The sequence below is a fragment of the Betta splendens genome, chromosome 2 (genome assembly GCF_900634795.4).
Source record: "Betta splendens chromosome 2, fBetSpl5.4, whole genome shotgun sequence".
Lineage (NCBI taxonomy): Eukaryota > Metazoa > Chordata > Actinopteri > Anabantiformes > Osphronemidae > Betta > Betta splendens.
This window is the reverse complement of record NC_040882.2, coordinates 20,056,141-20,079,883: the sequence shown is the minus strand read 5'-3', so window position 1 is coordinate 20,079,883 and position 23,743 is coordinate 20,056,141. Positions and strand designations below refer to the sequence as shown.

General features: G+C 46.2%; 1 protein-coding gene across 3 annotated transcripts in view; it reads left to right on the top strand.

The window, feature by feature from the left end:
• The window catches only part of si:dkey-172j4.3 (diacylglycerol kinase delta), a 43,744-nt gene that overhangs the window by 12,127 nt on the left and 7,874 nt on the right, over window positions 1–23,743 (top strand). Inside the window, exons 1-15 of one of the 3 annotated variants that reach the window (XM_055506982.1) lie at window positions 12,046–12,067; window positions 14,816–14,926; window positions 15,078–15,158; window positions 15,481–15,585; window positions 16,365–16,497; window positions 16,889–16,995; window positions 17,096–17,221; window positions 17,772–17,874; window positions 18,130–18,289; window positions 18,460–18,568; window positions 19,380–19,519; window positions 20,145–20,232; window positions 20,633–20,724; window positions 21,968–22,067; window positions 23,366–23,431. In XM_055506982.1, coding sequence (XP_055362957.1) covers window positions 15,505–15,585; window positions 16,365–16,497; window positions 16,889–16,995; window positions 17,096–17,221; window positions 17,772–17,874; window positions 18,130–18,289; window positions 18,460–18,568; window positions 19,380–19,519; window positions 20,145–20,232; window positions 20,633–20,724; window positions 21,968–22,067; window positions 23,366–23,431 — 1,305 coding nt within the window. In that variant the 5' untranslated portion in view covers window positions 12,046–12,067; window positions 14,816–14,926; window positions 15,078–15,158; window positions 15,481–15,504. The other 2 variants (XM_029137517.3, XM_029137511.3) reach the window with 2 other exon arrangements.

The window sequence follows — 23,743 nt, the reverse complement described above, 5'->3', positions numbered from 1 at the left end:
GTACAATTAAAAAAGGTTTGCAAAGAATCATGGCAGCTAATAAGCCGTGTTAGCGCTATATTATAAAGTAAAATACAGTCATTCTAATATTAAATTTAGGTTGTGGTGAGTTATTGGCCTCAGATGTTTCCACAGTCTCAATGTCTTTCAGTTCCTGAGGACCGAGCACTTCCTGTGCTGTATGTTTGGCCTCATTATTTTCCAACACTTTAATTTGATTTGAGTAAACCTACACTTCAATTATAGAAGATGCAGCTCTGTGCTGTTGATCCACCTCCACTCTGTGACTCAGTCCTGTCTCTCCGGGATGAGGCCTGCACACTTTATCACTAAAATCTTTGATACACGGCGGCGTGTTGATGCACTGTTGCATTTACTAATGGCTGACTTTTTTGTCCTTTCAACCTCCGCCAGCAGTTCTTCATATTTCCACGAGGCACTTAGCTTATTTGGACGGCGAAACCTTTCCTCACTTGGAACAGGGCTTCTCATTCTGTGACTCAGGCCAAGGACAAAGCTGGCACAAAATGACGAGGACAAGGCAATTTCTAATCATATTAGGATAGAGTGTCTAGCTGGTTTGATGTCGCACCAGTGCGTCTCTCCATTCCTGTCTCTATCTCCCTCCCTGACTCTGCCTTTTGTCTCTGGCTGCTTCTCCGTCTGCCGCTCTCTCTCTCTCCTTAGTTATCAAGCTTAACGCCGAGCCAGGCAGTGAATCATATTAGAGGTATTGGCAAGTTATCAGAAGCACAACAAATACCCCAATTTCTTTCTTTGCAGTTTTTCACTCAGGATAATAAAGCCGAGTACAAGCCGGCCTTATACAGACTACTGTACATAGGCACCTAGAACCCCCGACATGTGCACGAAGGTTTTACCAGGACAGAAACTGGTGTTTGCAAGAAATAGAACCCACATCCTTTTGCAAAGCCGATCAGGGTCAGGGGCGCTCGCTGTTGTCTATATAGAGATGACTGATTATCAGTGCGAATAGCGACGGAGGAAAGAATGAGTGAGAAGGAGCTGTGCGATGCGAGCCTTGTATGTGAGTCCCCGCTGAGTCCTGTGTGCGTGTGTGACAATAGCTACATAGAGTTTGGCTTCTTCTGCGTTCATGAGCTGATTTAGTTCCTTCTCCAGGAGAACTCATCCCTCACGCACGCGACGAGCAGCGAAGCGCGGTAACTCTGCTCGCCCTGAATGCAGCACGGCGAGGCGACCTCTGTGTGGCTTCCTGTGTGCGCTCCCGGTGGCGGTGTGCAGTGGTGTGTGCGTACTGTACAGTATGTACAGTATCTGCAGCGCGTGTGTGCAAACATGTAAATGCCAACACGATGTATCCCTGCAGGGTTTATAAATAGCAGCCTAACAAAGAGCCCTGTGTGACGCTATTAGAAGTCATTTCCACACAAATCATAGCACCGTCCTTTGATATGATCACTGTAAACAAGAGGAGTTGTAGCTAAAGACCCCACGTCATTGTGTGAAGCTTTTTTAAAAATGCAAAGATCATTTTTTTAGAATTGATCTATAGAAATCCTGAATATGAGGTCCCAGCTTTGCGAATGGTGCAGTATTAGTTTGCTAAAAGACCCAGATGTGATTATTAGCCACCCAGTGTAGTGACTTAGAGAGGATCTCCACTCATTACACACGTCTGGATGTGGGTGCTTATAAAGGTGCTGCTGAATGGCAGCATGGAGGTCAACAAATACAGCATTGGCCTCTAGTGGTACATGTAGTTTAGTAGATTAAAGCTGAGCCTCAGTCTGAACTTAGTGATAGCATGTGTTGATTCAAATAGTCATGGACAGGGCTCTTTTATTAGCCGTAGCCGAGCAGGTGATGTGAAGTGCAGGAGTCCCCACAGCGGGAGCGTGATGGGTGCGAGTGAGCCAGCGGAACGCGTGCACACCATCGGATCCTGATAGGCGTGTGGCGCGTGCGAGCGCGTCGCTGCCACCGCGGCGGCGGTGCAGGATTCCCTTGGGTCTGACGGGCACACGTGCGACTCCGACTCCCACGGACGGAGCCCTGGCGTCTCCGCTTCTTTGACAGACGCGCAGCGACGCACGTGCACGGGCGCGTTCTGCTCCCTGCGCCACCGCTAACCGCTCGGCCAGCTCCTTTGTGCAAAGTCTATTTTTATCCCCCGCTATGTCTATGTTTGAGAACCTGCGCTTATTCTAGAAACAGGCTGTTACTGTATATGGTGCTCCCCGACCGTCCCCTCTTTGTTTATGCTAGTTCCTTTTTTCTCTTTTATCGTGTTTTTTTTTTCTTCTCTGTTCCTGTTTTTGTCGCACATGCACATTCTTTCTCTCTCTCTCTCTCTCTCTCTCTCTCTCTCTCTCTCTCTCTCTCTCTCTCTCTCTCTCTCACTTCCTTCCTTGTCACTTTTGTATTTAGCTTTCTCTTTTGTTTCTTCTGTAAGACTTCTTTATCTTTTTTTCACATTCACTTCCTTTTCTGTAGCCCCTTCTTTCTCTTTGTTACTGTCTCCTGCTTGTTCACGTCTCTCCATTTTTGTGCTTTCATTTCTCTCCCACTCTCTTCTCATGTGCTCTGCAGTGACCGATGGAGAGAAGGACACAGAAGCCTGTTGGTGTGAGCGTGCAGGCACGCTGCGCGGCAATCTGTTGCTTGTCAGATAACACACACACACACACACACACACACACACACACACACACACACACACACACACACACACACACACACACACACCGCCTATGCCAGCAACAGAGGACAGTAAAGACAGACTTCCTAAGGTTTATTTTAAATAGAAAAAAAAATATTCACACACTATACGTTGTGAATCTTGTTCACAGTCTAGTTCTATGTACCTTAGGACACATTTTGGGAATAAAATACAAATCTTAAGATGTTGAAGAAAATGGTTGTTTTAAAAACTGATGCTTAAAGCAGAATCAAGAAAACTGTCAACATATCAACATGGTTTAATTTTTATTCACTCACTCACTTTCTCTCTCTCTCTCTCTCTCTCTCTCTCTCTCTCTCTCTCACTCACTTTCTCTCTCTCTTTATATATATATATATATATATATATATATATATATATATATATAGATAGATAGATAGATAGATAGATAGATAGATAGATAGATAGATAGATAGATATATATATAATTTTTTTTTTATATATAATTTTTTATGAACATTTGAAATAAATATTAAAAATTTTATCATTTAATGAAAACTGGCTTCCGGTGTGAAATACTGTATGTCTCTTAAAATGATAAACTGTTTTGACTGAAAGGGAACTTTAGTATAAATTTTACTTTTGTAACTTAACGCTATTAGGTAGTCAAATATTAGATGCCTCATTGCCAGCGGCATCATTTTGATTTGTAACATGTCTCACTGAAGGTCCAAAACAGGATTGCAAGTGACATAATGTGACTGTGAAGTGTTGATAAAGCACAGAAACCTCATACAGTAGATGATATACAGCAGCCACTCAGCAAACACAGCGTACAGTAATCCGCCCACATTTAAATCATGCACAGCCTGTAATGTGTATTTTTCTACACCTCCACAATCCAGGCTGAACACATGCTGCTGCACCTGATGCACTGTTAGATGATTTATAATGAAGGAAAACAGGCACAGGGTAGTCAGTGAGACTATTTAAAAGCACACACACGTCACACGTCAAGTCTAAACACTTCATATCATAGTGCATTATCTGAAAGATGACCTCAGTAACGGATTCAACTTCTTAGAAACACCAGAACAAAAAAATACAGCCACAAGTATTCGGCCGTGTAGAGTACACTCATGCACCGATACACACGCAGCAGAATACAAAAGAGGCGTGCACACAAACACCCACGAGAGTTTGTCTCCATTTTTAGAGTCTCCTCTGAGACTTGAAGTCTAAATTTAGAAAGTGGTTTTGTTAAACAAATACCGCATCAGCATGTTGGCAGCATGTCAGCACATGCTGCTCGTGTATTTCCGTCACAGTCCGTGTTTATGTTTGTAGATTAATCATACGGACGCATGCAGTCTGGGTCCTTTTATATGCGATGAGTTTTACATGAACTCTAAAACCAAACGGGAAATGGGAAAGAAAGAGTTGACAGAGGTGGAGAGGTTTTAGGAGGGCGTCTACTGTAGGTCCGGTAGAGCTGCAGTACATTGGCACTGTATTTAGTAATAGCGGCCACTCTTGTTGTGTAAGTCCTCTCAGCGCAACTTGTCCTCATTCTTCCATATTTCAACACATTTTCAACAGAGAAACCCGCCCGGTCAAAGGTCATTGCTTCAAAGTTGTGCCGTATAGTGACGTTGAAGACCTAGATGTCGTTAAAGCTTCCACCATGTCCACGAGGAATGTGCAGCGATAATAAGATGTGTCGTTAACATACATCTCAGTCCAGTAAATCATTAACAGACGGACCAGCACGCCTGATCGGTGCTGGAGCTGTCACGGTGGACCCTGTTGTGCCGTTGGATGCTTTATAGTCGGTTTTACAGACTGCCAGTTAGAACCGGATAGATTTAAACCCAAACAAAGAGAAGGGTAAAGTTATAGTGTAGAGGGGAAGCAAAGCCACCAGTAAACTGGCTAAGCAGGCAGTAGAGAGAGCCGTATGTTTAGAAATTGTTAGTGATCAGTTCCTACTTCAACTGCAAAGTTTTAAACTACGAAATACATATTTAGTCATTTGTTCCAGTATATAATCTTTTAAACTTTAATAACATTATCCTCACACAAAGCGAAGCTGTGTCAGCTACACCCCCCAACACCTTTAATCTTCTAGGTCAAGCCATTGACGCCAACACACTGTGAGAAAATCACCATAGTGATGAAGCATATCATTATGGTCTGCTCCATCCATTTATCACATTACATTGAGGCAATAATGAAAACAGTGGAGAGAGGCAGAGAGCTGGGCCACCTTAATTCAGTTTGCTACCGTTTCTGTGACAAATGGCCTGCCTCATTTTAAGTAGGACACCAAATCCCAACTACACGTCCCACAAAGTAATATGAAGCTGATGAAGATGTATGAAAGCCCCATTTTTACCAGTTAAACGTCAGAGCACGCAGGTAGGACAACACCAACAGAGCTTTGTGACAATGATGACAGAAGGGGAGGACAATACAGAAGAAAAGAGGTGAGCTTTAAGCGAGAGGAGAGGAGAAAGCTCGGGGGCGAATAAAGAAGAAATCACAGCGGACGACGAAGAAGGAGGAGGATGAGAGGGAGCTATCGACCTGGGCAATAAACAGATGGAGCAGGGATGAGATGGAAGAGTGATATTGATCTGAGGCAAAAGAACAGGAGTTAATGGAGAGGGAGGACGGGCGCGAAGGAGGGACGGGAACAGGAAGGAGAAGATGTAAAGACGGAAAGCGGTAGAAGTTGAGCGACAGGAAGAAAATCCATATTTATTAGCTGGAACTCCATCTTTACGTACAGAGATGCTAGGAAATAACGGCACTGTTTATTTTATTGACAGTCTGATTCCTTCTTTGATACACAGTAAAGCACCTATTTTAACTGTAAACCCCCGTAAATGAAAAGCTCTAAAAATATTCAGGACATGTGTGTCTATTGCGAATCCCTAGGCCTTCATGATTATCTGTATTATTTAAGCCACTTGCTTTCATTCATCCCATCTAATATTAAAATTAAATTGCATGGCCTCCAGTGGCGACACTGAGTGCACCACTGCTGAGTCCTTAATAGCAAATGTTACTCCGTCCAGTAGCGGTGTTGCTTTTGATTATATTTCAGCATCGTCTGCACCGGTTATGGCTGATTTGTAATTGAATTCAAGCCTCAATTTTATACTTCGAGTACTTCAAGGTTCTTAATGCGTGTTGGATTAAGTTCTAGTAAACCAACTACACAGCTACTAAAAATCATAGCATTTTGTGTCATGTTTCCAACAGATGTTTTCTTTTACTTTACCAGATGAGCTGAATATCCTTGGGATTCATGCTGTATCTGAAATGTGATGAATGTTCTGTGAAAAAGCTCATAATATTATCAGACGTTACTAACTTTTTAAGAATTACAATGACAGTTGTATAAAACAGTCTCGCACACGCTGACACACTAAAAATATAATATAAAATATGTGACATGTAGGATTTCGACATGTTTGCATTTGTGAAAATCGGAGACTTGAGAAAAAATCCTGAACTATAGTCTGTGTGGCACAGTGCAGCTCAAGGCATCAGTCTGCTGACCCAGCAACATTTCACTGTACTAAACATATTATTCCCATTCTAACCCATATTCTGCACTTCCCTGATTTATTTTTGGTTAGTGCAATGCTTAATCACACAAAGTTTATTATTTAAGTACATATTATGTAATAAGTACATAAAAATTAAGAATATTATACATATTATTATGTACTTAAAATACTATTAACATTGCCGTGATGGGAGACGTGTAAATTAATTTTTATTGCATCTTACATGATAACAGCTGCATTAAAAATCAGTGGTTGCTTCACGGAGCTGGTTCTGTTATGCAGCTTTTCCATCTCCAGGCACTCCACACTCGCTATTACCACTACAGTCCGTGTGTGTTTCAGCGTGCACACATGCACGCCGTGCGTTAATGCGTTTGTGCACGCTGACAGTATGAACCACTTTAACTTAACCTGTGTAGTTAATGAATTCACTGAGTGTCAGGCTTTTATTAAAAACACTGGCATCAGAATGAAATCCAGCGTTTACTGTGTTTGAAATGGTAATAAAAGCTAGTGACCGAACGCCAAACACGCCTGCAGCAGCATCTTCTAGGCGTTTTGAGGCTTGACGCCAAGCAGGTGTCTGTCACCATCATCCTCAGATAATGCTGGTTCCTTCCAGGAGCCAGGTTTAATCTGCAGAGACACAGACGCGGGTTGCAGTGACACGACCAATCATCTGATTCATGTTACTTGACTGATTGAGAGTGGCGTGACCCCGCGTCCGGAGGCTCCCAGCTCCTTTATCACATTTAGCGGCGCCCATGGAACCGGAGCTGCACGAACTCCCGAGCTTTTCCCGGAAGCTTTTCTTCTCTGCGCTTTAATCTGTCCGCTCCCAGCCTCTGCTTAAGCAGCCGGCCGCCGATTGACACAGCTACAGGCTCTTTGTATTCTAGTCCTATACAGAAGTAGTTTGCTTCCACATAATTGGATACTGTTGTCATGGCGGCTAAAAGACTTTATAAGAGTTTGAGGAAGTATTGAGAAGATCTAGTTTGTTATTATAGTTGTGCAACAGCGCTGGGATCTAAATGTGACGTATCAGTGCAGTCAGGCTGTGCAGTAAAGACACCAAATGTTTTTTTATGGTGACTCCAGTAGCTTTTACTCTATATATACATGGTTTGATTTACTGTCTATAATGAGCAGCTGTATTTTGAAGCGGCACGTCTGCCGCCAGTGGCCGACTCGCTTCGCAGATGACGGCTAATTCACACTGAGCGCAGGCGACTGTTGGCCTTGTAGACACCAGGAGACAGATGAAGTCCTTCAGGTGTCAGCGGTTACAGTGTTGATGTTAATGAGTGTGCGGGAAACATTCTGTAAACGTTTCAGGGCTAATGGTTGGAAAGACAAATTGTGTTTTTTAGCAGTCATTTTGTATCCTGAGTTGCAAAACAGGCAAGTTGGAAAAATAACTCCTCCTATGATTTGGTTTTACATGATACATTTAGAGGGGTTTTAATACGTGTCAGCCATGTTTTCAGAGGCAGAATAGGATTCAATTTACCACCGCAATTATCCTCTGAACGAGGCTGTAGGGGAATGAGTGGAGACGACAGGAAGAAGGAAAAGCCCCCACAGGTTACCGTGGAAATCACTCATCTCCCATGACAACGACGCGGCCGACAGCGTAGAGAGAGAGCGAGAGAGAGACCATGTTGGTCTGCTCGCCCTATTCGTGCACCTGCACTTTCCTTCTGAGCTCCAGACAGCAGGAGTGGCCACGTTTGGCTGCTCCTCACCGTCTGCCACGCCTGCAGAAGCCTGTGGTTTATGTTTGGCAGAATGGCACAGTGTGATCACAGCCTGCCAGCGCACGGGGATAAAGAACCCATCTTGCATTTGCATCTACCTTGTTCTCTGTCCCACCTGCTGCCCGTGCATCCTCCTCCCTTCTCTCTTCTTCCTCCCTTTCCTTCAGCTTCTCGCCGTCCTTTCATTTCATTTTATCTTCCTTCCCTCGCTCCATGAACACACCCTCAGTGATGTGCCCACCCGATCTCGGTTGAAACGCCTCTATTTGCACGGCTGCTGGCTAACAGACAGTTAACAGTGCAGACAACCTTGAGAATTAACATCACAAATCAATAGCTGCAGGACACGCCATGCCGTGCTGGTCACGTCATCACCTCGGTGCAAACTTCTCCCTGTCTATGGATGACTGGAGACTCGTCTGTTCATTAGACTGTGTGTGTAGGTGCACATGTGCCACACACTTTGTGTGTCTGTGAGGATTAAGTAGCATCAGGGCCAGATTTGGCCTGTATGCTTAAAGGCTACCCCCACCCCACCAGCAGCAGATTATGTGTCCTTCAGCGCTCTCACCAAACAGGCAGAAGCCAAAGACTGGATGATATTGGAAAACATATTAACATTTAAACGTGGTTGAAAAAAAAAAAAAACCTTTGTGTGAGAGAAAATGAAAGTTTGGCTTCACCCATCTGTCCATCTGAAGTACGACGGTGTCATTAGCTGCTTTCTCTGTTTTCTGCTCATATCACTTTATGTGTGTATGTGTCTATTAATAATAGCACCGAGGTACATGAGACAGGATGTGGTCGCCATGGTGCAAAGTCCTCCCACGCCTTGTTCTAACTCTGTGTGTGTGTGTGTGTGTGTGTGTGTGTGTGTGTGTGTGTGTGTGTGTGTGTGTGTGTGTGTGTGTGTGTGTGTGTGTGTGTGTGTGTGTGTGTGTGTGTGTGTGTGTGTGGTCAGACGTTGTGTGTTTATACATGATAGATGATGCATGCTGTTCCTATTGCAAATGTCCGGCCCGCCTGTGTTTCTTCACTATTTTCTTGCAGGGTTTAATAGCATTTGAAAATTTGTTGCACAATTAAAGTTGTCAAGGGTGGAAGGGTGGCAACATGTGGCGAGAGCACAATAATGCACGCACACACAAAGAGGAAGACCACTTGACTTCCTGTTCAGTAAACAGAATAGAAAATTTCCAAGAGTTTCTACTTTTTCAATTTCTGCAGATTTGTTCTGTACAATCATTTGTATTTGTGTCCTTACATTTTCAAGCTGAAGGTTGATTTGAAAGTCAAGCGGTTACCGTGGCAACCCCACATGCTTTTACATTACTAGGGGCGGATGTCAGCAAGCATAACCAGAAAATAGGTGTAATTCCCAATGTAAATCCAGGCTCAACAGTTATTTGCAATGATAGTGTTTGTTTTGGGCACCTCTGAGTGCCACAGGGGTGGGGTTTGTAGCACACCAGGTGTCATCTGCTGGGAGGTCAGCCAAAAAATACTACTTTAAACCTACAAACATATGTTGTGCTAATAGTTGTTTAAAATAGATAATGCAGGATGGAAGTCGTCTTAATTTCAGGTGTTCTCTGTTGTTGTTTGCAAACTTTGATTCCTTAACTCTGGACCTCGGTTCATCCACTGTCCTTCATCCTCTCCCTCTGCAGCCCATCACCTTCCCTGTATATGTCTCTCCCCACCTGCCATCTGCTGGACAAACCCCGTAACTGCAGCGTTCTCACGTCCCAGCGGCAGCGCGGCACGCTTCATTAGACATTCTAGCGACGTGCGTCCCGGACAGCTTGGCCTCATGATTACGAAAAAACACGGCTCTGCTCCAAAGGTCAGGAGGTTCAGTGTCTGCATCAGCCAGCGTGTCCAGACACACCTGAAAGTGTCAGCGTCCAGAATAAACAGCTGTTGTGCACGACTGAAAACTAATTTGAAGATGGTTCAAGGCGACACATTTATTATTTAATAACCTAAGAATGCATAATATATTAAAGTGATGCAAGGTAAATTCACTAAATAAGCATTGGTGGTGGCACAGCTGAGAAAGACGAGCCAGCAGCTGTTACTGCACCAGTGTCTGGACGTGTGTGAGTGTTATAGCTTATGAAGTGCCACAACACTGGTTTACAATATGATAAGATTTTACTGCCGGTGCCAAGTTGTTTCATCCTTTATCTCGTTGATCCCGGGGCAAGGAGCTAAATAACCCTGTTCACATTACAAATTAACCGGCGAGGAATGTTTCCCAGCTCATATTTTATTGCAGCTGAATTGCTGCGTGATGCTCAAACGTTTTACTGCCAAAGAGCCCGGTCCACCGCGTATAGCGGGTTTTGTGTTGTTTTGGACGGTCCTTCAGTGTTACTGCAGAGGAGTCATTGTGATGTTACATGTGGTCCGCAGCAGAATATCTTCTGAAGGACACTGTCACATGTGGGTTTGTGGCAATTTGGAGCAAATTCAAAATATTTTACAATGGTCTAATATTTATTTAGTTTTAAATTTATACACCTTCTGCATTTCCTATTAGATAGTTTTGCACATTTAGAGTATTCAAGACTAGATAATGTTGAGACTGCTGAAGCTACTGCTATTCTTTAGTATCATCTGAACAAAGCCGATCCTGGTAACCAGCGGCGTGTGGGCAGCAGGACTTGATGAATAGACTTTGAAACCCCTGAAGCCCATGATTTACTGAGGACTTCATCAGTGTAGCTGTTGTAATTACAAATGTGAGTTGACTAAGAAGCTGTCTTTGTTTACATTTAAGAAGCATAATTGCAAAGTCTCAGTTTAATTCAAATTAGTTTCCTGCTACAGTAACCATTTTTATCATTAACAAATCTTTGTTGTATTTCTGATTAATTGGTTAGTAGGAAAAATAATCTGCTTAATATTCTAAAACAAAAATATAATTTTAAACAATAGTGGAAACCAATGACTTATTCTCTAAAGAGCCACAGTTTGTTGTCAGTAATGGACTTGAGGCCAACGCTGAGCACGTCTCTAGCACACAGATACTGTAAGATACCCAACAGTCACTTCACATCACCTACTTTGTCACATGATTCACTGAAGTTGCTAACGGAGCCTTTTGACCTAGTTCTGAACTGATGTAGGTCTTGATTTAGAGAGGAAGCAGGGGGCGAAGGAAAAAGTTTAGGAAAGATTGAAGGGTGCTGGGGGGAGAGACAGAGTGATGGAGTGAGACACAGCGAGCGAGAGAGAGAGAGAGAGAGAGTTGGTGTCAATGAGTGTGTCTTCAGGGAACAACATGTTTCTGCTCATTAAAGATAGAATGATATGCCAACTAGAGAAAACACACACACACATCGCACATATGCGCGCACGAAAAAGCACACACTCGCTGTAATTTGTCTTGGCAGATGAGACACTGATCTGACACTGAAAGCTGTCCGATGACAGAGCGTAGGCAGCAGAGTGTAGACATGAACACACACACACACACACACACACACACACACACACACACACACACACACACACACACACACACACACACACACACAGACGAGACAGCTCATGCAGTCTGACAGGGTGTGTGTGTGTGTGTGTGTGTGTGTGTGTGTGTGTGTGTGTGTGTGTGTGTGTGTGTGTGTGTGTGTGTGTGTGTACCATCAACCTTCTCATTAATTTGACACGAGCTATAGTATTTTTGCGTTTGTTTACCTTTATGATCTAATTACTTGCTTCAAATCAGTGTTGAAGTGGGAGTAGCGCGCGTTTGGGTCTCTCGCTCCCAGTCAGACAGGTTCTTCCTGTTCTATAAATAGCCTCAAGGAAATAGACCTGTTTTAGCATGAATGCACACGCACCACTCCTCCAGACTGCTAGAGGTACGGCGGGGGAAGAGGGAGCACCCTTATCTCCAGGATGCATGTGTGTGGAGGGAGCGCACACCTGGGGGCGTGGCTACCTGGGGGCGTGGCTACCTGGGGGCGTGGCTACCTGGCTGACGAGCTCACACACAAAGGAAGCAGGGTGTATTGTTTGAGGAACTGCTGATGTGGAAGGAGAATTACAACTAAGTGAGTAGAGAGCAATGTAGAGCGGAGGGGAAGTTGTGTGTAGAGCTTTTGTGAGGGACGGGAGGACAGCGCAGATAACTCAGAACCGATGCGATCAGCCGCCTCTGGGCTTTCTGAGCGCTCGACCCGGTTGTGAAGCGCTCTGAGGTGAATTCTGTGGCGCGAATGCTGCGGCTGTGTCGGGCCGGCGGGTGCTGCTTCGCACCCCCGTGGCTGCGCTGTGATGGAGCGGGGCAGGGGGAGGACGCCCGGCTCAGCTGCGAGGACCCGCTGGACTTTAGCGACGGTGAAAGGTTTCGGGAGAGTCTGCCGGAGGACGAGGTCAGTGCGGGAGGTGAAAGGTGACGGTGGAATGAGGATGTGAATGAGATGTCGATCTGCCTCCACTCATTTGACCCGTGCGCGGGTTGTGTAGCGATGTCGTGTTTACGCTGCGCGCAGTCCCGGATGTTTTGGTTCAGATAAAGGCGATCGCAAGATTAAACAGCTACTGTAGGTGTTCACAGCCTTTTTTACCTCATTATTTTCAACAATCCAAATAGAGAAAGGCCAAAATCCAGCAGCCATATGTTCAGTCTCAGCTCATGTGTTGTTGCTAAGTAAACAGAGAAAACAGGAACTCACCTTTACTTTAAACAGACACTAAACATAAACTATAACACAAACACAAACTATACATAAAGGTCCACATAGTGGTCCCCAGGTCTCTCAGCTGTCCAGGACATAAATCAGTGTCTGTTCATGTTCGTGTGTGTGCGTTTGAGCGCTGGCAGGGCTGGAGATGCAGTTAGTCCTTCTCTAATGAAAACGCTCATCTGCTTGATAGCATCTCCGCTGGAGAGGAAGTGCATTATGGGTACAGCTGCACAGCGGTGCAGAGCCTGACCTGTGCGTCCATGACTTACTGCTGACTCCCAGTCTGAAGCATCCTGACTTGGACCCACCGGTGCTCCAGCCACGTCATCAGCCACTTCTGTCAAAGAGGAACCCTCTGAGCCGCTCCTGGTGTTTCTGCGGAAACCCGGTGCTTCTGTGCACCTCTTTCTTGTGTGTTTTTCCTCCTCACGGCTCGGGCCGTGTTCGTTTCCCTCTGTTTTACGCCGACTCCTGCATCTTACCTATTTTTTGACCTTTCGGTGCTGTTGGTCTGACTGTGACCACCGTCAGGTTCGCCTCCTGCTAAGGATCCATGCCATCAGCCTCCTCCTCTCTCCCTCCGACAGTGTGACAGTATAAATTTTGCTCCCCCGGGGGATAAAAGCGCATTTATCTAGGAATGAGGCGGTCGTACACGTGGCTGCATGTGCCATTACAAGGCGAGGCACCTCGTGGACACACACTTGCCCGGATTTTCGGCAGAGAAATGAGATTGTGTCGCAGCTCGGAATTAGATTTACCACTGTTTCTGCTGTGCATTACTGCCTGTGTTCAAGGAGCCAAGGTCATTACTGAAAGCAGACAAGCGGAGAATGATGAAAATGAAAAGCGAGAAGCCCAGAAATGCAGGAGTGTCCTTCACAGAGAAGCAGAAACAGACAGCGCAAACAGAAATGTTCCAGCCAGAGGAGAGAAAATGAAAAAGAAGCGTGAAGCAATTCGGCTCTAGAGAAAAGGCTCAGCGAGGCTGTAGGACAGAAGGAAGATTTGACAATGACAATCAAATTATTACAGCTTACAAACACATTTCCTCTCCCTTATTGTTTGTCTGCTGAGACTTGGAGCTGCTGTAAAATCTGCTTTTCCGTGCACTGATTTGCATAAATGTGCTGGCGTCTAAACTCAAAAGACGAGTAAAGTGCCGCGGCTCATCTGATGAGGTACCTTTCGCATTCAGTGTATTTACGCTTGGTTACTTTGCTACATGATGACGCTGGTATGTGTGAACTTTCAGTTTTGTTTCGTTCCCAATCCTCCCGTCGCCCTGACGGCCGCTGGTAGCTCTCATGCTGGCGGTGAAATATGTCGTCTGTCTTGAATTTCCCCCCGCGCTGATTTCCCGGCCGTGCACTGATTCGGAGGCGCTCCGAGCGGCCGCCGGGCCGAGCGCTTGAACAGTTCAAGCCGCGGGACTCACGCGTGTGCGTGACGGGAGGGAAGTCCTTGGCATTGTGTGGTATTAGAGTTGTGATTGGCACAGCGCACAAAATCCTCTCTGCCTGTTTCTCACATTGCTTTTTTGCAGCCATCAAAAAAAACCACGTTAAACATCTATCAGTCGTTTCACTCCCACCTTTATTCACGCTCAGGTATTGGAGTATTAAGGAGCAGTGAGCTTAGATATGTGGACGTTCCTGTGTGAACATTTGCAGGCACTCGCTGATACGGGCCGGTTGTTATCTCTGTGGGAGGCTCAGGGGCCCTTCCGTGCAGGCATGCGGCCGCTTCGCTGTAGCTGAACTACCTGCAGCTTCGCAGAGTCGTGAGTAATGCGACCAGACTTTTAAGGTGTGGAGGTGCGAATGCCGCCGGTTACCCTCTGGTTTGAGACGCGAGGCTTTCGGCGGCGACGCCCGATGTCTCATCTCAAACGGATTACCCATGGTGCATTCTGTCCTCGCAAATAGAGAGGGAATGGAGTGACAGTAGAATCACTGAGGTTTGTCAGTTCCTGCTGTCAGATTAAATCCCAGATTCTGGTTGTGTTGATCACCTTCACACAGCATCACGGGTCCTTTAGTGCTGTGTGGTACATTGTCCCTGGCTTCGCTTCCACGTGTGACCATCTGCCTCCTCTTTGTCTCACCACAGAAAAGTGTCAAGGAGGGAATCTTGTTAAAGCAGACCAGCTCCTTTCAGAGATGGAAGAGGAGGTACTTCAAACTTAGAGGGAGGACCCTCTACTATGCCAAAGACTGCAAGGTAGGGGATGGTATACAGTAGCACAGCCTAACAAGGCGTAGCAGGGCTGGGTGGAGGAGAGTGGGCTCAAATCAAATGTACTAAACCAGTTGTTGTATAAAATGTGACAGAATTGTCCATTGACATTCTTCGTCTGCTTTTTGGCCGTTAGTCTCTAATCTTTGATGAAGTGGACCTGTCAGACGCCAGCGTTGCTGAGACCAGCACCAAGAACATCAACAACAGCTTCACGGTAACGCAGAGTGTCATTACAGGTTCTCGTGTTTCCACAGACAAATGCTTGTATTCCCCCAGCGTCGCTGATATGTTTGCATTCGTTAAGACAGAAACAAAAAGCGTGCGTACCTGTGTCGTTACAGAACTGTACGTTTGCTAACAGGTTTTGTAAACAATGTTGGCGTAAAGAAGAGTGTGACGTGTTTGACAGTGTCATGTAAACATGTTAATCCATTCCCACTGGGTTCTGGATGAACACCACGACACGCAGAGACTAGACTCTAGCTTTTTTAATGCTGTTGAATCCACATTTGATTTGTTCTGTCTCTGCTTCTCAGGTGATCACTCCATTTCGCAAACTAATGCTATGCGCTGAGAGCAGAAAGGAAATGGAGGACTGGATCGGCGCTCTCAAATCCGTCCAAAAATGGGAAACCTATGAAGTTTGTGTTTCGTTTTATGTTTAACGTCATTTTTATTCAGTCGACTAACCACAGAATAGACTGGGAAATGGGCCAAATTGATGCTCTGCCTGATGAAAGGTTCTCCTGAGTGTGTGGATTATTGTAATGACTACCGCTCAGACGTCACACCTTAGTTCTTCTTCCATCTGTTCATTAGACAAAGGATCCACCCTTTTGAATTCCTCCAAGAACGTTCTCCTTAATTCTCCCTCTATCTCTCCTCTTTATTCCTCATTCACTGTCTTTTTATTCGAACTGCTTCTCATTCCAGCTCTTTGCCGGTGGATTGATGCCTCTAATAAAATCAGAGCCTCTGCTTGATTAGGCTGTAAAGAGCCGAAACTGTGATCTGTAATGTTCTGAGCATTTTACAACATGGCATTTAAAGTTTGACTTACGCCGCTGCAGTTGTCTCTTGATCTTCATAGTTCATAGTGACTAAGAAGGTTTAGACTTCAGATTCTCCATCCAGTTAATCTTCATTTTAACTACATTATGCCTTTTTTAGTATCACTAATTAAGGACAACTACAGTCTTGTAGCACTGTCTTTTTACTGTACAGTAGGTACTGGCTGTTGTCTTTTATGTGTTTCTCTGGCTGTTTAGTTCATCATAAAATAAAAAAAGCATTTAACTTATGCTGCATGGCCTCTTCCCCAAGGTAGTTACTGTGATGTAGAGCCCTGATTCATTCCATTTGTCTGTCTGGGTTTCAGCCTCAGAGGCTCACTCAGTTCTGTTGCCTTGTGCTTTTGCAGGCCAGCCAGTTCAACATGGAGCATTTCTCTGGGATGCACAACTGGTACGCGTGCTCGCACGCCAGGCCCACCTTCTGCAACGTCTGCAGGGAGGCTCTGCCAGGCGTCACCTCCCACGGCCTGTCCTGTGAAGGTACGAGGTCCAGCGTCCATAAACAGAACTAGATAAAACCATCAAGGAAGCGTTCAGTCTCACTGTACTGTATGTCACAACTTTACCAGTTTAGAAGTAGGTTTATGGCGTTTCAGGGTGGATCAGACCTGACAATGTCACCTTGGAACCTTGGACATAGTTAGAATAAAACAAAGCCTTGACCCCTTGCGTCTCAGTTTAAAAAGTGAACACACACACACACCAGATTTCAGATTTAATTGTCTCAGCAAAATGTTGCCGTTGTTTGTCTAAAGGAAGCATAATCTACATAGTTGAATGTCCAATTAAATTGACAATTGAATTCTTATATTGACAGAGTCTAGTTATTTTGCTTCATTAAACCCGACATTTGTTGATCTCCGTTCTGCAGTTTGTAAGTTCAAGGCTCATAAGCGCTGCGCCGTTCGCTCAACCAACAACTGCAAGTGGACCACGCTGGCCTCCATAGGAAACGACATCATTGAGGATGAGGATGGGGTGAGTGTGGGATGAAGCTTTTTCTGTTTTTAATGCTCTTTCAGACAGTCAGTGTTCTGATCTGATTTCGGCCTGACCGATGGCTCATGTCTTTTCTCAGGTGTCCATGCCTCACCAGTGGCTGGAAGGCAACCTGCCAGTCAGTGCCAAATGTGTTGTGTGTGATAAGACCTGCGGCAGCGTGCGGCGGCTGCAGGACTGGCGCTGCCTCTGGTGCAAGGCCATCGTGAGTTTGATTGATTGGAGCCTCCGTCCTGTCAAAGACCTGTCTCATCAAATCAGTTTTAGTATTTATTTATGGCATCGCTGCCAGTTGAAAGTTACTTTTAGTTTAGGTGTTGCTGGAACTTTATGTCTAAACGACCTCCTTCGAACTGATTTTTCAGTATATTATAGAAGGGTTTTATAGCTTTTCAAAGTAAAAGTCTATCAACTATTGTGACTTTGTGACATTCAGGATCAGACATACTCCCAAACTTTTTACTGCTGTCGCCTCGAAAACGGCTGATAACGGTTTGTAAATATGTCCTTTAAGAAGCACGGCACATTTCACTATCTACTTTGCTTTTAAGCGTTTACATCAAAGGATCCATATAATATGAAGTCTAATCCTCGGTACACGAGCGCTCAGATGAATCACAGTGGCATTTGTCGGGGCAGTGGAAGTGACATTTGTGTGGTTTCAGAGAAATGTAATGACCTTTCCTCCTCTGCTGGCCTCCTGTATAGACCAGCTATGGAGAGCCATGACTCTGTGTTTGTGTGTGCTCATGCAGGTCCACAGCAGCTGTAAAGAACAAATGGGGAAGGTGTGTCCCTTGGGTCAATGTAGAGTTTCAATCATTCCTCCCACTGCACTTAACAGCATCGACTCAGACGGTGAGAAAGATCTTACACATGCACTCGCGCGAACAGATCAAAGTGCAGTAATGTCACCTTTAGCTCCCATGGTGTAAATCCTATGGAAGTAAAGCCTAATGTTTTTATTCGCCCATATTTCTGTTTGGTAAAAGAACTACTCTGCCCTCAGAAATGAAATCGTATCCGCCGTGGAACATTTGGGCTTGAACGCGAGCTGAAACCGTCTCCCAGTCCTTTCATTTCCCTGACATGGTGCATGTGCTAATCTTTCAGGCTTCTGGAAGGCCACCTCCGCGTCGTGCTCCAGCCCTCTCCTGGTGCTTGTTAACTCCAAGAGCGGGGACAACCAAGGGGTCAAGTTCCTGCGCAAGTTCAAGCAGCTCCTCAATCCGGCTCAAGTGTTTGACCTGATGAACGGCGGCCCGGAGCTCGGGTACGCGGCCTTCAGTTCTGAGCGGCTCTGCAGGATTTAACCACGGCCGCTTTATCGGAGCTCTGAGGCTTTAGCTTGGCTGTGAATCTGTGACACGATCTGCCTTTTAACACGTTGTACTTCTCCTCCTTCGCCCTGCGGTGCCCTCCCACTCCCTCCCACCCCCTCAGCCTGCGCCTTTTCCAGAAGTTTGTGACGTTTCGCATCCTGGTGTGCGGAGGAGACGGCAGCGTGGGCTGGGTGCTCTCTGAGCTGGATAAACTCAACCTGCACAAACAGGTGAGTGCAGCGAGGTGGAGGAGGAGGGAGTCATGATGTAAGTGTAGCGAGGTACGTTACATAGCATAGAAATCTATTCATAATTACATTGAGGGGGCTGAAAGCTGGACCATCTATCACCCACAAACCTCAGATGTTTGGACTTTTTGCACCCTGGTGTGAAATCCTACAACGGAGCCGCATCCAGTCTGTGATGCTTCATGACAAAAGACCGCAAAACATCTGCAGCGTCTCATTTGCAGCTGTTGTTTCTACATATTGAAAGAGACACAGCTTTCACAACACATCAAGGCCAGAGGACGGCAGACGCCGAGGCTCCCGACATTAGTCACGCCTCGGTACCTCGGGCGCCGCACGCTCCGACCCGGAGCGAAAAGGACCGCGACGCGACACGGTTCCGAGACAAGTGCGCGTAACACCTGTCAGACGGAGACCCGAAGAAGAGACGGCGTCGCCGAAGGTCTGGAGTCTGTGCGACGCCGGAGCAGCTGCCAGTGGGCGACCTCCGCGCAGCTGCAGACCCAGTCAGGTGTGGGAACCCGACCAATACGTCGACCTCATCAGTGCCAAGATCAGCTTCCAGCTGCACCAGCCATGGACACTGTCACGCTGGAGGAAAGACACCAGCGCCACTTGCTGCCTGATGAAACATGATACTTTTTGAAAACGAGATGAGAGAAGAAGAACTCCATCCAGATTACATGCCACGCGTCTAAACTAAATGAATGGCCTCGTTCACAGATGATGTATTGACGTACTGTATAAATCATGCCGTGTCTGGACCACAGCCTTCTCTGCTCCTTCTCTGCAGTGCCAGCTGGGCGTGCTGCCTCTGGGCACGGGCAACGACCTGGCGCGCGTCCTGGGCTGGGGAGGCCTCTGCGACGACGATGCTCAGCTGCTGCAGATCCTGGAGAAGCTGGAGAGAGCCACCACCAAGATGCTGGACAGGTAACGGCCCCCGGATGAGGCCTCTTCGCTGAGTTTAGCATCCCAACGTTCAAATCAGTCAACACTGGTGGAAGAAGGGAATCTACAGTGGAACAGAAAAGCATAAAAGTACTAAAAGCTGTGTTTATAATTTTGGTAACAAGGGACAAACAACAGTGCATTTACTGCCATTGCACAGTGCATCAGCAATAGAATCACTAACTGAGCAAGTGGTTCAGAAGGTACAAAGTAAAGTGCAGTATTATTATCCATGTCTTAACTGGCACTGAGTTCACACAGAGTTGCGTGTAAAATACCAGCATGAAGGCAAAACCGCTGGAGCCTATTTCAGACTCATTGTGCTTAGAACAATGTGTATGAGCTCTTTGTGGTCTAGAGAAGGTGTGACGCCTGTGTCAGTGTGAAACTGAAAGACTCAGCCCTGCATGTTTCACTTACACTACATGTACAGTAGGTAACTACTTTGAATGGGTGTAGGACACTAAAGGTATCTGTTTGTGTGTGACTGGGGCTCAATTCAGCTACAGCCGTTTTCTCATTGCGATGAACATGGCGGCCCTTTTAATTAGCTTCATCCGTCTTACTCTGATCAGCTGATTCATTTCATTGATGTGTGTGTGTTCAGGTGGAGCGTGATGACGTACGAGGTGCCCACCACCAACAAGCACACGCCGACGGTGAAGGAGGACGACAGCCCCGACTCTCCTCTGCAGGTACGTAGGTCGGGCTGCGCAACATCCAGGAAGCCGTCAACAGATGGTTTCCATAAATGAGCTCCCGCGGAGATGAATCTCGCAGGCGGTGAGAAATGACTTTGGAAGACGTCCACTGAGAATCAATTGAGGCGCTCCGCTGGAAGCCAAAGCAATCAGACGTGAACCGCAGGGAGTGGTGTGGACGCTCTGCATTTAAATTTACGTTGAGCCCTGCATCAAAACTATCACAGCTATGCGCTAGCTGGATGCTTTAAGATTCAGGTACTTAAGGTAATCCTCCAGAAAGAGACGGCATAAAAACAGGCATACGTGTAAAATCTCCTTTATGGAGGTAGTGGGATTCTTCAGCTTTTTCAGGCCAACGACATATGTGTGTCTGTGTGTGTGTGTGTCACAGGTCCACATCACCCAGTACGCGGACTCCGTGGCCTCACACCTGGCCAAGATCCTGGACTCGGACAAACACAGTGACGTCATTTCCTCTGCCAAGTATGTGCCCTGATTTCCTTCACACACAGTATGTGAACAGGTGAAAGGGAGGAGAAAAGAGGGAGGGGGGAGGGGGGGGGCAAATGAAAAGGAGACGAGGCAGGCAGCGCATTGATTCCCTTTTTTTTAAATCCCCATGGACGCACACAGGGGACAGTAAGTGCTGTCCATCTGTAAGTGAAGGAGACAGATGAATCAGTATTTAGAGGCCGTCCTCAGTACATTAGTACATTAGTAGCCGTCCTTTGGGAAAAGGGGAGCTGCAATTACGGCGCAATTTCCTCCAGCCGTGTGTGGAGTGGAGCCCAAGTGGTGAAGCTGATTTAAAACGCCTCAGGGACCTCAGGACACCGTCAGTGTGTGTCTTTATCAGAACATGGACGTGGTTGAACGAAGCCCTTTCCTGTATGTGAAGTTTAGCTTTAACCCAGTGAAGCTGCATCAACCGGGGGTTCAGTAATTGAATGGAATCCTCCTGCAGCTCATTGGTTTGAAGGGACTTTTGTCATGTAATAAGATGGAGGCAGGTTGAGCTGTTTGTTTCACGCATAGGGACTTGTGGTTTCCCTCCATCAGTGTGGTGTCTGAAAAGCCACTGAAGAGATTCCAGTGAGTACAGTCAGTCAACTAAACGTAACGTGGACGAGGAGGCTGAGCTCCAACATAAAGCTCTCTCATGGCAAACATAGTTTTCTCATAAAGTTCCTGGATGTTCGAGTTTATTGTGAGAGTTTAAGAGACATTTGCACAGTGTTCACCAGCACTTTGCAAACACGCAGCCTCTCCTCGCCCCCCATCAAAGACCAGTCAAATATCCACATGTGTAATTTAAAAGTGGACCCCGTCAGCGCCAGAGAGCAGGACTCTCATAAATGATGCCACTTTGATTTTTGCGGCAGGTGAGCGGTGTTAATTTTACTAGAGCCAATATTTGCTTGAAGCTGTAAGAGTTGGTAGAAACCTCCCTGCTGAGTCATACAGCAGCCATGCAAGAGCTGTGAGTAAATAATGACTGTGTGGAGGCGACGGAGGTGACAGGCAGGTAGGCGGCTGTGTGTGTGTGTGTGTGTGTGTGTGTGTGTGTGTGCGTGTGTGAGAACTCCAAACCCAGACAATGCACAGTGAATCATCAAATCTCTGCGGCACGTTAACCCTTTAGCTCCTGTTGATCATCAGCCTTTATCACGTTAGCCCTCAACCTCCCGCCCTCTCCCTTTGTTCCCGCTCGCCACCGCTTGGCCAGGTTTCTGTGTGGGACGGTGAACGACTTCGTGGCGGAGGTGGGGAAGGCGTACGAGAGAGCCACGGAGAACAAGGAGGAGGCAGACGCCATGGCAAAGAAGGTAAGCGGCGTGATCGTGTGCGTTATGTAAACGCTTGCGTAACACGAACTAGCAGGCGAGTGTAGGTGTGTGTGGATAACAGAAAACCAGACTGAAATAGTTCACTTGTTCCCACCATGCCCTCTCTTACCATCGCGTGCCTCCGGCGGTCCACCTTTTCTGTCCATTGAATTATTTGACTCTTCATAAGAGGCTGAACATGAGTGTTAAAGGTTTTATACCAGCGCTGAGGAAGTGGGTTAAAATCTCTCCTCTGGCTACAGTAACATGCTGCCGTGTCAGGAGGGAAACATTAAAGCCTTTAATACCTGGGTTATTTGAGCTCAGGAATATGATGCGGAGCTTTCTCCACACTGGTATCAACATGTGATCTGTGTGTGACCAGGCTGATCATCCAGATGTGGTCCAGGTGTCAGATCGTGCTGACGATGGTTGACATTTGCATATCAATCGCCCCTTTAATCTGCATGTGAATAATGTTGTTAGAACAGCTTTCAGTTCACCACATGTATCTGCTCATGAAGCAAGCAGAGCCCAGTGGAGATGAGCAGATAAATGGAGGTGTCAACGAAGAAATAAAGTCCATCTGTTATATGTATGTGTTCCCAGTGGGGTAAACAGGAGGAGCACTGGCTCCAGTGGTAGGAAATAGACTAGGCTGACATCTGGGGTCACCTCAGGCTCTGGGACATTTTGCTTCAAGGTTCATTTGCTGCTATATCCTATCAAACTAATACCAGGAGCCATGAAGAGAATCTGTGGTAATCACTACGCGTCAGTGGTCGGAACGGAGTTTTAATATCTGTCTCCATGTTATGGTAATTCATAGCTCAGACTGGTATCGACTGTAAATGTGACCCAGTTTAACAGCGGAGAATAAGATTCGAGCCCGAAGGCGCTTTCATAGACGCCAGCAGGTAAAGCACCTACAAGTCTGGAGGGTCACGCTGAGAGGAAGAGGGCAATTAAACAAAAGCCATGTTTTCAGGCAGCGGAGGCAGCTCCAGCTCCAGCCTCCATTCACGCCCTGTCAGCCCTTTGTCCAGCCCCTCTGTTCTCTGTGTACAGACTGCGGCGCGTTACTGAGGCCTGGTGAAAAGCTCACCTTTTACTTCTGTGTGCTGAATGCGAGCGCTTATTGATTTCATGCTGTTTTACTGCAGTCCTACACACACAGTAGTGCTATTCATTCAGTGTCATGTATCTTTTTATTCAGAGGCCTTTAGAACGACAAAGGGAGCAATACTCACAAAATGCTGAAAGATCTTGTTCATGTTTGTGTCTCTCTTTTCTCCCAGTGCGCATTGTTGAATGAGAAGCTTGATTCCCTGGTCAAGGCCTTAAGCGAGGAGGCAGACGCTCAGGTAAAACACTGGAGACCATGTGTGTTTTTTTTAAATGATGTGTTCATTTGATTTGTTAAAGCTTCATTTTGTTAATTCCAAAAGTATTTATCACTGCTGTCTTTAGCACGGCTTTAATTAGCCTGTATTTTCTGCAGTGGCAGGCAGGAGCAGTTAGCTCTTAGTCAGGCAGCCGTCAGGAGCTCCACAGGTGACTGGCTGACGGACCTTTCTCTCATTTTTGCACGTTCGGCTTGGGTTCTAGGGTTCTGGGGTCACCCAGGCGCCTTTTCGTGTGAAGTTTGCACGTTCACCCCATGTCTGCTGTCCCTG